The sequence below is a fragment of the Lactuca saligna genome, chromosome 1, assembly GCF_052625555.1.
Source record: "Lactuca saligna cultivar CGN05327 chromosome 1, ASM5262555v1, whole genome shotgun sequence".
NCBI lineage: Eukaryota > Viridiplantae > Streptophyta > Magnoliopsida > Asterales > Asteraceae > Lactuca > Lactuca saligna.
This window is the reverse complement of record NC_136417.1, coordinates 31,710,905-31,724,552: the sequence shown is the minus strand read 5'-3', so window position 1 is coordinate 31,724,552 and position 13,648 is coordinate 31,710,905. Positions and strand designations below refer to the sequence as shown.

At 34.7% G+C, this 13,648-nt stretch overlaps 3 protein-coding genes across 3 annotated transcripts; all 3 read left to right on the top strand.

The window, feature by feature from the left end:
- The first annotated feature begins 3,466 nt into the window (after positions 1–3,466).
- Positions 3,467–4,816, top strand: LOC145031297 (RING-H2 finger protein ATL60-like). The gene has a single exon (XM_078979821.1). The coding sequence runs from the start codon at positions 3,644–3,646 to the stop codon at positions 4,487–4,489; it is 846 nt and encodes a 281-aa protein (XP_078835947.1). The 5' UTR covers positions 3,467–3,643; the 3' UTR covers positions 4,490–4,816.
- A 1,292-nt stretch (positions 4,817–6,108) lies between these two features.
- LOC145031307 (RING-H2 finger protein ATL60-like) lies at positions 6,109–7,280 on the top strand. Its single transcript, XM_078979833.1, has one exon. The coding sequence runs from the start codon at positions 6,300–6,302 to the stop codon at positions 7,119–7,121; it is 822 nt and encodes a 273-aa protein (XP_078835959.1). The 5' UTR covers positions 6,109–6,299; the 3' UTR covers positions 7,122–7,280.
- Positions 7,281–10,220: 2,940 nt separating this feature from the next.
- On the top strand, positions 10,221–13,319 carry LOC145031286 (pectinesterase-like). The gene is made up of 2 exons (XM_078979810.1): positions 10,221–11,204; positions 12,503–13,319. The coding sequence occupies exons 1-2, from the start codon at positions 10,274–10,276 to the stop codon at positions 13,192–13,194; spliced, it is 1,623 nt and encodes a 540-aa protein (XP_078835936.1). The 5' UTR covers positions 10,221–10,273; the 3' UTR covers positions 13,195–13,319.
- Positions 13,320–13,648: the final 329 nt, after the last annotated feature.

Sequence of the window (13,648 nt, the reverse complement as noted above, 5' to 3'; positions counted from 1 at the left end):
ATTAATGGTTTTTGAATGAAATAAAATGTTTTAAATTGGTCAAATTTTTGGCCGTTACAGCCCAAGCTCATTCGGCCAACTAAGGCCCAAAACTAGAATCTTAGACCCAAAAATGTAAACCTAACAATTTACTTCATACTTTAATGAAAAACCTCACTTCATGAAACACGCCCAAAAGCCCAAAGAACCACGAACACGGGGCGTACGCTCAGCTTATGTTGGGCGTACTGGAGGAAACCTGGATCACGACCAAAAGAAGGTACGTTGGGGGTACCTCTAGCTACGCGGGGCGTAACAGCAGATCCTTCAAACTCAATTTGTGACTTAACCAATTAATCACTTTGCACCCAAACTTCAAGGAGCCGCAAAATAAAGCTCTTAATGCATAAAGTCAGCACCTTTATGCATTTGCATGACTCAAAGGGACCCAATGACCAACTTAACCCAATAATACCCATCTTAATTCATCTAGAACATGCATGGACCATATCTAACCTTAAAGATGACAACTTTAAGGACTCATAACCTTACAAATGCTAAGAGTAGCAACTCAAAGCTCCTAGAGTGGTGTCCAACCACTAGATCTTACTTAAAAGGTCAAAATGAGACCAAAAACCATATAATCAGAGATCTCAACTTCTAATGAGCATGTTAAGAGCTTTTTACCTTCAATGAGCTAAAAATGTAGCAATAAGTTCAGATCCACTAGCCTTTCCTTGAACAATAACCTTACACCAAGCCACAACTTCTTGAAATACACTAAAAGTCACCAAAAATGCACATAAAAGGCACACAAACCTCTTGGATGAAGCCATGACTCAAGATTTAGAATTTAAGACACTGGAGGATAAAGGAGAGGCACACCCTTGGAATTAAGGTGCTTAAATAGAGAGTCAACCCTTAAAATTAGGGTTTGGGGATCCTGAACGTATGCTGGGCATACTTCTTGTATGTTAGGCGTACGTCTCCCAAACCCGCGTTTCATTTATCCAACACTACGCTAGGTGTACCCCAGCTTACACTGGGTGTATTCACGCGCATGCCACCTTGCATGCATGGGACTGCCTTGCCAATTATTTCCATTAGGGAGCAAAGTTGCCAATAACTTCAAAATACCCTAAGTCCCTCATCATAGGCCCGTTTCCAATGAACCTTATATCCTCAAAAAGGTAGCGAGAAGCCCTACGCTTCTATCAACATACCAAATCCTTAAAACCTCCTAAACAACACCCTAAATTCATAGAATACCGAGATATCAAATTACGATCATACCCTTGGCTTCTGAAGACACCATCGAATACTTGGATCACTTATACCATGACACCCACATTCGACATGGGCCAAATACTTCCTTTACCGAAGTCCTAAGCCTTATGACAACTAATGACTAGGCCGCAGCCCAGTGGCAGACCTATGTGTAGAATTGGGGGTCCGGGGCCACTGCTTAATTTCCGGCTTGTAGTGTGTGTGTGTGTGTGTATATATATATATATATATATATATATGGGTAAAGTGAATATACCTAACAACCTTATATAAGCTTAGGTACCTAACCACATTATACTACATTGTTTTGCATTATATTTCCATTGCAATCGTGTAATGTTCTTAAAGTTCAACTCTTAACTTGATTTACTTCCAAGATTTTCAGATATTCACCATTATATTTTTCCTACACCATTTGATTTGTAACGGTAGTATATGAAGCCCACCAGGGGGTCTCCGATAGAAAGACGTCATTTGAAGGATGATAATGGTGAAAGTCCAAAGATTTTGGAAACAATCAAGGTATGATGTTGAATTTTAAGAACTTTGGGTGATTACAATGCAAATATGATATAAAATTACGTAGTATGATGTGGTTAGGTACCTAAGCTTATATAAGGTTGTTAGGTATATTCACTTTACCCTATATATATATATATATATATATATATATATATATATATATATATATATATATATATATATATATATAATTTTTTTTACTATTAGGTGCATCCGCTTGAAGTACGAGGGACACCCCTACTAAAATAGTCTGCGTCTGCCACTGCCGCAGCCCGAAACAACGGAGCAAATCCGAAACCGAATGTTACACTTAAACCTATGTCAAGTTGCCAAGTTGGCAAGAGGTGCTTTATATCTTAAAAGAAGTCGTTTAATTATGGATATTACAATATCATTTAATATAATCTTTAAAAAAATATGTTAGTAAATGCATAAATCAACCAAATGGTCATAGTTAGACTCTAACGATATTATAAGTGCACTTATACGATGCATATTAATTGAACGTTAATCTTATTTTAGACAAATATATAAGTTTACTAGGTGTGAGTCCAATGTATTACATGTGTATTTAAAACAATTAAATATGTATAAATATTTGAGAAATTTAAATTTACAAGAAAAATGAAAAAAATATTGAATTATTAAAATTAAAGTGGTTTTTTTTTCTTTTAAATTTAAACAAACCATTTAGATAAAATAATCAAAACAAATTAATGAGATTTTATTTTTAAAATTTGAAATTATAAGGAAAGTCCATTAATAAAATTGATATGCATTTATTATTAAATTTAAATAACATATGAAATTTAATAAAATAGGAAAACCACAAAATTACATATAGAATAAAAATTAATTCAAAATAACCACAAAATGATATATGGCAAAATGAATGAGAGTGTGACACGTGTAAAAAAACCTTCATTTATTAGAGCATAAAAGTATATTAGAAGGTAGATAAGTAAACTCGTATCATAAATCAATTTCTTTAATTCACTTTCTTGTATTTTAATTTTCAAGATGGAAGGAATTTCAAAACTATTTTTTTTTTTGAAACCGATGACATCACAGTCACAATCATCGTTTTTGTTTTAGTTATTAATAATTTAACATTATCATATTTTAATGCATAAAACAGAATAACAAGAAGTCAATACATAGGTTGATACCAAGAAATGTCTTGTTGACGTGAAGCTTCTAGATAGATATCTAGATACATGGCTCGTTATATTATTCAAACAGAAAAATCCATCCCCAAAGTCCTTCAAGTTTGGTTGCCAACATATAACTGACTTCTAAACCAAACCCCACACCCATATAGATTCTAAAAAGTGGATGTATGGATGGCTGCTCAACAACACAGATAAGGGCTGAATCTGTAAATTAACGCTTTCAATTTATATCCAGTTATTTGTTCTTTAGATCAGGATAATACGATATATAATTATTCATTCCGTTAATTTACATATATATGTTTAACAAAAAAAAGATTTATTATTATTATTATTATTATTATTATTATTATTATTTTATAAATGTTCAAGGAAAACGTTAATAAATAAAAAAGTAAAAGATGAAATGAGTCTAAAACGGTTAAGAAGTTTAGATTCTATCCGTCAGTTGAATTCGTCAAATAGCTATACATGGTCAAACATATTGCCACTTTGAATACTTCTTCCTCTTTGGCAACCTAAAACGCCGCCACTACTCCACCTCATTTCACCTCCTTTTCCTCCTCCCTATAATATTCTCCCACTTCCTCCTCAACTTCCAATTTAGTTTTTGTTTTTCACTTCTGGGGTTCTCTTCCGAACAACAAGTCTAAACCTTTTTCTAATTCTCGATCAAATTCAAGATGAGCAATAGCAAATTGGATGATCCAGGTGTCATGGAGGTCACCGGAAGAGTCTTGATTGCCACCATCATAGCTTTGGTCGTCGTCCTCATCCTTGTTTTCTTATTCCATATCTACGCCAGGTGGTTATGGCACCGCCGTCAACGGAGTATAGACGCCTACACCAACCGCCATCGCCACGATCAGCACTCCGGCGTCACTGTCCTCCGCCGTGGCCTCGACGCCTCGTTCCTCAACAGTTTACCGGTCATACTATTCGAGGCAAAAGACTTCAAAAACGGGTTGGAATGTTCGGTTTGCTTATCCGAAATCATGGAAGGAGAAAAAACTCGAATTTTGCCTAAATGCAATCATGCGTTTCATGCGGAATGCATTGATATGTGGTTTCATTCACATTCAACTTGTCCTATCTGCAGAAACCCAGTTCAAGAACAAACCGAAGTTTCGGTGGAAAGTTTACTTGAGAATCATCAAACACAAGAACAATCGACAAACAGTGGGGATTCAAACTCACACACTTTCCCCGTAAATATGTTGTTTTGGGGGGACGAAACGGAAGTAAGCACTTTGACTTCTCAACTGGAAGAAGCGACTAATCAGCATCAAGCTCCTATTTTACCTTTCGAGCCACCTTCATCTTCTTCATCATCATCATCATCATCGCAGACAAATAATGATAGAGGGAAACCAGATTTGGTAATTGATATACCAAGGCAGGTGGTTAGTGAGGATGATGATGAGAAAACTCCAGTGTTTTCTGGAATGAGGTCATTGAGGAGAATTTTGAGCAGCAGGTTTAATCCTTTTAGCCCTGGTAATAACAATGGCGACGGAGGTCAAAGTTAATCGGTTTGTTCATTTTATGTTAATGGATGTGACAAGAGGCACCGCCGGCGGGGCTGCTGGCTGAGTTTGGTGACATAAGGCATTGTCCCAATTAATTTGTTTATTTTTTTGATTTAATTTGTCATTTGTCAATTATGTATAGAACAATTGAGTAAATATAAATGTTTGCTTAGAAACATGTTTGATATGTATAATGGATGGGTAATAGTTCTAGTTAATTTGGGGGAGGTGATTCTTCCACCACCCCCCTTTAAAACAAATATGTTTCTTTTAAAAAGAATTGAAGATAGAGAATTTTACTAATCGAAGATGATAGTTTGTCATGTATGTACTCGAATTTGCATCCTTTAAAACGAATTGAAGATAAGAATTTGTATGGATCATTCACATATTTTATTTATTTTATTGATTTTTATAAGTCCAAGTCCTTTTTTTTTTGTTTGGCTTCTATTGAAAATAGTGTAAATAGTATAAGAGACACCTAGTGTAGTGTGTAATATATATATATATATATATATATATATATATATATTGTTATAAGTAGACTAGCATATTTTATATTTTCTATTTTTTTTTTAATTCTATCATTGTATTTTTCAAAATTTGTCTATAAACACTATGTATTTTTTACGGACTTCGACATCACATTTTTCATCTTAGCATGGCAAATCGGGTACCCTATGAGGGTCTTGATATTAACATCAAAATTGAACGAAATTGAAAAACATAATCAAAATATATAATATGTTTGCTAGATATTCAATCTAACTCATTTGACTTTTAATATGCTATTTAACGCATTTTACTTTTAACATGCATTGCTAGGTGAGATACACCATAAGAACTCAGATGTACTTATTACTCCTTATAATATGTCTAGACCTTACTTAATGGACTAGAGTGACCCATTTGGTAATATATTGTAAAACGCGCGCATTCTAAAGAGGAGTTAGTATGTAACAACTAACAATTTGCCAATTTGGGCCGAAAATTTGGGGGGTGTTCCAAAAATAATGACTCATTCTATTGCATATTGGTGTTTGCCAAATCTAGAACTTGAACTCCACTTAACATCATCACAACTTTTAACTTTGATAGTCCTTATTGCATATTGGTGCTTGCCAAATCCCAATTTTAATAACATTTTGCATAACATTAGACGATTTACTTGATGATATCTTACTTGAAGTGTTTCTTGGATTAGCTTTGTGAGAAATGGGTTGTAAAGTTTGTTGAACGACAAATATTCTTTGATCACATGCTTTGTCATCTAATCAAGAACTAAATACAATTCGGACATAATCAATTTATGACGTCACTGTCATTTTTCTCTTCATTCACATTACCATATTTCAATGCCACAAACAAGAAAAAACAAAAAACAAAAAAGTGAAAACACATGTTGATACCAAGAAATGTCCTGTTGACTTGAAGCTTCTGGATAGATACATGACTCTGCATATTATTCAAACAAAACACAGGGGTGAATCTTTGTAAATTACCTTTTCTTAATTAATCCCATTACTTATTTTCTACACCACTATAGACAAAAATTAACATGTTTCTCGATTATATAATTAAAATATGCAATGAGTCAACCCTTTATAAGTTTAGATTCTACCCGTCAGTTGAATTCGTTAATGGCTATGAATGGTCAAACTCATGGCTACTTTGAATTCTCCTTCGTCTTTAGCAATTTCATCATCCTTATAATCTTCTCCCAGATTCTCATCAACCTCCAATTTCAATTCTCACTTCTGGGTTTCTTTTCCAATCAACTAATCAAAGCTTTTCTAATTCTTTCTAAAAGATGAGTGATCAAAGATTAGTTGATTCAAGTGTCTCGAAGCTCAGTGGGAGAATCTTGATGGCTACCATCATTGCCTTGTTCATCGTTCTCATCCTTGTTTTCTTGCTTCATATCTACGCCAAGTGGTTATGGAACCGCAGTCAACAAGGTATAGATACCCACAGCAGCCGCCGTCTCCAAGACCAGCACTCTGGCGTCACTTCCCTCCGGCGTGGCCTCGACGCCTCCTTCCTCAAAACTATACCAGTCATACAATTCGAGGCAAAAGACTTCAAAGACAGTTTGGAATGTTCAGTTTGTCTATCTGAAGTCGAGGAAGGAGAAAAAGCTCGAATCTTGCCTAAATGCAATCATGCCTTTCATGCGGAATGCATTGATATGTGGTTTCATTCACATATAACTTGCCCCATCTGCAGAAACCCTGTTCAAGAAAAAACCGAAGTTTCGGTGGAGAGTTTACTGGAGAATCATCAAACACAAGAACAATCGACTAACGGTGGGGATTCACATGGTGATGAAACCGAAGTAAGCACTTTGACTTCTCAACTGGAAGAAGCCAATAATCAGCATCAAGTTCCTATTTTACCTTTCGAGCCACCTTCATCTTCATCATCATCGTCGTCATTGTCATCGCAGACAAATAATGATAGAGAGAAACCAGATTTAGTAATTGATATACCAAGGCAGGTGGTTAGTGAGGAGGATGATGAGAAAACTCCAGTGTTTTCTGGAATGAGGTCATTAAGGAGAATTTTGAGCAGCAGTAGAAGGTTTAATCCTTTTAGCCCTGGTGATAACAATGCTGAAGGAGGTCAAAGTTAATCGGTTTGTTCATTTAATGTTAATGGAGACATTGTCCCATTTAATCTGTTAATTTCTTGATTTAATTTGTCACTTATGTATAGAAAAATCAACTGGAAATAAATGTTTGCTTATAAACATGTTTACAGAATGCTCTCTTTGGCACGTACGTGAATTTGCTTCCTATAAAACAAATTAAATGAATATGAGATTTTTACAATGTGCTTATTCAACATACGTGATACTTTCAATTGTCATTTTGGTGTTCATATTTTTATTATTTCTGAACACCGACATTATATCGAAGCAAAAAGCTAGCAAAAAGTTAGGAGGTAAAAGCAAAAACAGAAACAAACAAAGAAATAGTAGTGGTAGGATGATTCCATCAATATAATTGCGTAAAGATGATGTCGAGAACAAGTTGGAATTGTCAAGAGTCCACCACCACCCACTATTGGTCCAAACTCATCACTCCTCTCATCTTTATACCCCAAATTTAACACGCTGCAATTTTCTTAAAGATTGAACAATAATACTATCTTTTTTCAACACGAGTATTGAAAAACTAATTTTGCTAATCAAACTAAGAAATTTGCATCCTAATCTAATGTTACATGTCTTATAATGTAACACCGTACCCATCAAAATTTTATGATTTTTCTGATTGATTTGGCAAAGTATTTACCCCACTTATTCCACAAATAAAAACAAACATAATAAAGTGAAAAGATTTTTTATAGTATGGTGTAATAAAAGCAAAAATATGTTTCATCAAATTGTTTGATATGTAAGCATCACATCATATGAGAGTGTCACTTGTTCCACCCGCTTCATTTAATACGTTTTCCCTTTATATTTGAACTATTTAACAAAACTAGATGCATCAAATCACATGGGAAGCAATTAAGTTCATTATGTAGCTTCCACAATCTTTACTCAATTGTTGTTTGCTAACATCATTTGTGTATAGTAGGCGACTTTGAGGAACAATAGATGATCTTGTTGTCTCCCATGAACACACAATACCCGGAGGTGGACTGTCTCAGTGGCAAGTCATCCACCCCCGTTAACAGGTAGGCGACTCAATGTGGGAGAAACATGCATGGATCTATAGGCCATGATAAATAACGCCTTGTAAGTAGTGAAAGGTGCGTTTTAAAGTTTGCATGTGAGGTTCATGTGGATCATACATAAACAAACATATATGTTGAACAACAAAAGAGATGTTTGGCCATGCATACCTTCTAAGTGCATATATATGTTAGTGGACGAATTATATGTATATCCATGTATTATTGTTAGTCCATAGTAGCCCATTGTATGTTGTGGGCATATTGGTATTCGACCCATGTGGTTTGTATTTATTGTTTATTCTAATGATAACGAAATTCAAGGGGAAAATGCTTTCAGAAAGCATTTTCCCCTTGAATTTCGTTATCATTAGAATAAACAATAAATACAAACCACATGGGCCGAATACCAATATGCACACAACATAGGGCTTCTATGGACTAATAATAATACATGGATATACATATAATAAGTCCGCTAACAATATACCATCTCCACCCAGAGACAAGTTAACGTGGGAAATTGGGAATAGGTTTTAACACACAACATAAGCCTCCAACATGACCTTGGTGTATTTATGAGAAAAGATTCTTAAACTTAGAGTATTAATGGACTTAGGATAAAATGATTTTTTGCTTTTGACAAACTTAAGAGATTTTGTGATAATATGCTTTTAGTCAACATCATATTTAATGACTTTTGTATGGTCAGGTAGCTTTTTAAAAAAAATATTTACCAAAGTATTGCAGTTTTAAAAATATTAAAAAAAAATGGTTTTTCATGTACCCAACATATTTTATTAAAAGCATTTAAAGTCAATAGAACCAAATATCTATCGTCGGAGACGATTCTCTCTTATATGTTTAGTTTCCTTGCCAGAAAATGAAATTGACTGATTCATATTGTTATTGTTATGGTAAAGACTATGTAAAAGTCTACAAAGTTAATTATATATGTTTAAATCGTTGGCTGACGAAAGCATATACAAGCTTGGCAGAAAAGGAATATGCTCATGTTCATGAAACCATGAGGTTTTGGATCTTATATTATAAAAGAGTTGGATGCTTTCAAGATTGATGTTAATTAAACATTATTTAACAGAGAAAAAGGACTGATAGATGGGTTTCTTTGGGGGTACGTGAAAGGTTCTCCGAGCACTGATGAGAGGGCGACGAGGCCGTTAGTGGTTTTCCACGAGAAGAAAGTAACAAAAGATCAATCACGGGGCAAAAAAAGTGATCATTTTTCAATTTTTTTAGTTTTATGTTTAAAAGGTACTATATATTAAGTGCTAAATAAATTTAAAAGTACTATAATTTGGATAAATAGGTTTTTCAACTACTCATGTACAATAAAATGCTTAGGATAAGAAAGTAAAATGATAGGAATGGACATAGGGCCCATGAATACACGTGTTAGGGAAAATTAAAGCCATGCCAAACACATTACCATCGTTAAATGGATCATTTAGGTAGGAACAGATTAACAAAATTGTTTTATCATATGCATTATCCTTATCGATTACCGAGTCATGATACAGTGTAAATCATACTGGTTAAACTACATATGTATAATTATATATATGTATAATTATGATTATGTTTGGCCTATGCTATAGTTAATTTATTTTTCGAGTTTTTTTAAATTATCATGACTGTTAAGTTAAAAAATAATTTATAAATTAATATTTTAAAAAACTATTTAGACTAACATTTTAGAATTTTTTACAAATATACTTTTTAATTAATTATAAAATATAATCTTTTAAATATATTTTTAAGTTACTTTATATTTTTCAGTTTCATTAAAAAAATGTATAAAAAAACCGATATAAAATTATAGTGATTTTCTACAAATTGAGAACCACAATGTCTGAAACATAGAAAAATAGTTAACGTACGCATTTTAATTAATTACTTCATTTTATTCAATTTGGTAGCAATTACTCAATTTAATAATAAGTGGATTTAATTTAATTATGAATTTAAATTTATCATAAAATCTTTATGGTGGAAGAGATCTAGTGGAGGATGATGATGATAAATATCCGACTTTCACTCGTTCGTCTTCCACTCAAACAACTTACCTTTATTCTCTTGAATATGTCCAACTTCGGTAAAGCACTTTTATTTCTCGTTTCTTCCCTCCTACTAACTTCACTTGTCCATGGAACTCGTGATCTTCCAGATTCCAACCTCATCAAATCCTCCTGTTCCACTACATTATACCCAGACATATGCTACTCCACCCTCTCCACCACCAAAACCCTCGCAACTAAAAAGGATATAATCGAACATACAATCAATCAAACAAAGGAGATCATCCATGCCAATTTCCACGCCATAAACAAGCTCACGACCTCCGCCAATGTCACCAAACGTGGCAAAATCGCTATCCATGACTGCTTACAGTTGGCAGCTGGAACGCTAGAAGCACTCGACAAGGTGATCGGAGACCTCAGAGAGTATCCAACGAAGAAATCTCTTCGGAGACATGCCGACGACCTCAAAACATTCATGAGCACCACCATCACCAACAAGGAGACTTGCTTAGATGGCTTCTCCCATGATGCAGAATGTAAGCTGTTGCGTAATTCAATTGTCGGAGGCCAGGAGCTCGGGGGAAAGATGTGTAGTAATGCGCTAGCTATGATTGTAGACATGACGAATACGGATATGTTGAATTCGAAGGAGGCAAAGTTGGATGTGCTACAAGAGGTGTCGATGTGGCCGGAGTGGTTGTCTGCAGGAGACAGGAAACTGATGCAGTCGGGAGACGTGACGCCAGACGTGACTGTGGCGGCGGATGGTAGTGGAGATTACACGTCGGTAGCGGCAGCGGTGGCTGCGGCTCCATCTAAAAGTACAAGCAGGTATGTGATAAAGATAGCGGCAGGAGTGTATAGGGAAAATGTTGAAGTTCCAAGCAGCAAAACCAATTTAATGTTTATCGGGGACGGAAGAAGTAACACGATTATTACGGCAAGCCTGAGCGTCGCCGGCGGAAGCACCACCTTCGACTCTGCCACCGTAGGTTAGTGAAGTGTTTACTTAGCATCCCTTCAACTTTTACTGATTCATTAGTTCTACAATACACATTTATTCGCAGGTTTTAAAATACTTTTAAAAAGCCAATTATGTTATACCTCATGATCAACCATTTCATTGAACCCAAATTCATATCGATCCGGGTGGATTTTTATATTAACTTTTAAAATAGATAAGTTATGGATCTGTGTGTTATAATTAAAGGAAAATGACTTAAAAATCCAATGAAGTTTTCAAACCGTTTAAAAAACTCCAATCATGTTTTGTCTGTTCAAAAAAACCCAACAAACTTAACATTTTATCTAAAAAGCTCAACTAAGTTACACTTCCTCGAAAGTCAAATAAGGAAAACAGATGACGTGACTTATTACCGTATCGGAAAAATGATTTGTTAGGCCAGCGAAGTTTCCAAAACGTTTAAAAAACTCCAATTATGTTTTGACTGTTCAAAAAAAACCCAACGAACTTAAACAAAACAAAATTGGAATTTTCTGAACGGTTTGAAACTTTGTTGGACTTTTTAGACAAAAGGTTAAGTTCGTTGGGGTTTTTTGAACAGATAAAACATAATTGAGGTTTTTTGAATGGTTTGGAAACTTCGTTGGGCTTTTAAATCATTTTCCCTATAATTAATTATAAGGAAATGTGAATAGTTATGTATTTCGTAAAAAGATTTTTTTTCTTGCAAATGACAATTATTCAAACGACACTTTCACTATTCATTAAATAGTTATTAAAAACGGTAGGTAAGATTTGCTTGTATGTTTGGAAAAATAATTTTGCAAATTTCAAAGATTTTGTCAATTTTTTATGTGAGATGCATAGCAGTACTTTTTTAATAATTTTAGAAAAAAACAATGATAATTCAGGGTTAATATTCCTCCTGTTTTGATTATTTTAGTGAGTATATATCTAGATTATATTAATCAAGCACGTGTTTGGTGAAAAATTAGGTGTACACATAATTAAAACATTTTTTGTAATTTGCATGCATTTTCTTTAGTTCAATATATATTCTAACTTTCCTTCACTTTAACTTTTAACTTTTAATATTTTAAAGTTATCATGGATATATTTACCTTTTCAATCATCAATCAAAAGATATAAAGGGTATTATATAAGATTATAATAATAACAATAAAATATAATTTTGAAGAATATAAAGAAGGAAAACAGTTATTATTTGATGATAAACAAAACATATCTTTGATTCAGCAAGAGAAAAAAAAAAGGAGCTTTCAATTCAGACATGAATTAAGAACTGACTAAATATCTTGATCACAGCTGCGGTAGGTGATGGATTCTTGGCACGAGATATAACATTTCAAAATGCAGCCGGGCCATCGGGAAATCAAGCAGTAGCACTACGTGTTGGAGCCGATTTATCTGCATTCTATAGATGTGGTATACTAGCCTACCAAGATACCCTTTACGTCCACTCCAATCGTCAATTCTTCGTTGACTGCATGGTCGTCGGCACCGTTGATTTCATCTTTGGCAACTCCGCCGTCGTCCTCCAAAACTGTAACATCCAACCCCGCCGCCCCAATCCCAAACAAAAGAACATGATCACCGCTCAAGGTCGAACCGACCCAAACCAAAACACCGGCATCGTCATTCAAAAGTGCACCATCGTCGCCAATTCCGACCTGCAACCGGTTCAATCCAGTTTTCCGACGTATCTTGGAAGGCCATGGAAGGAGTATTCAAGAACAGTAGTGATGCAGTCGTCGATAAGTGACGTCATTGACCCTGCTGGATGGTACCCTTGGGATGGGGATTTTGCTCTAGATACGTTGTATTATCGGGAGTATGAAAACACAGGGCCTGGGGCAGATACGTCTAACAGGGTAACATGGAAAGGGTGGGGTGTGATTACGGATGTTGCGGAGGCTGAAAGTTTTACTGCTGGAAGCTTCATTGCAGGTGGAAGTTGGTTGCCATCCACTGGTTTCCCATACTCTCTTGGTTTGTAAATTGTAATGCATGCATCGCCTTGTAATGATCCTTATTATAATAATTATGGAGTCGGTGCTCCCGTGTGGTGTAGTATGTATTAGTTTTCGGAATAATTTTATAATATTCTATAAGATATTGATTAGTTTGTTTTTACATAAACTTAGGATTGATTGCTAACACAATTCGTCTACATGAGAAATTGAGAATGATCAAGAGCACAATATGATAATATCACTGATAGAAAACAAGGGGAAAAACTGCATAGGTAAATTTGTGACAGTTTTCGGACGGAAGTATTGTGACAGATTCTTGTGACGGATTTCAGACGTTTTGTGCTTTTGAGTTTTGACAGACAACCGACGGATTGACCATTTCAACTTCTCAAACAGTTGTAATGGGAAATCATCTACCATACAATATTATTTAATATACCCCTTTGTATCCACTTATCCTTTTGCTCAAAATTATGAA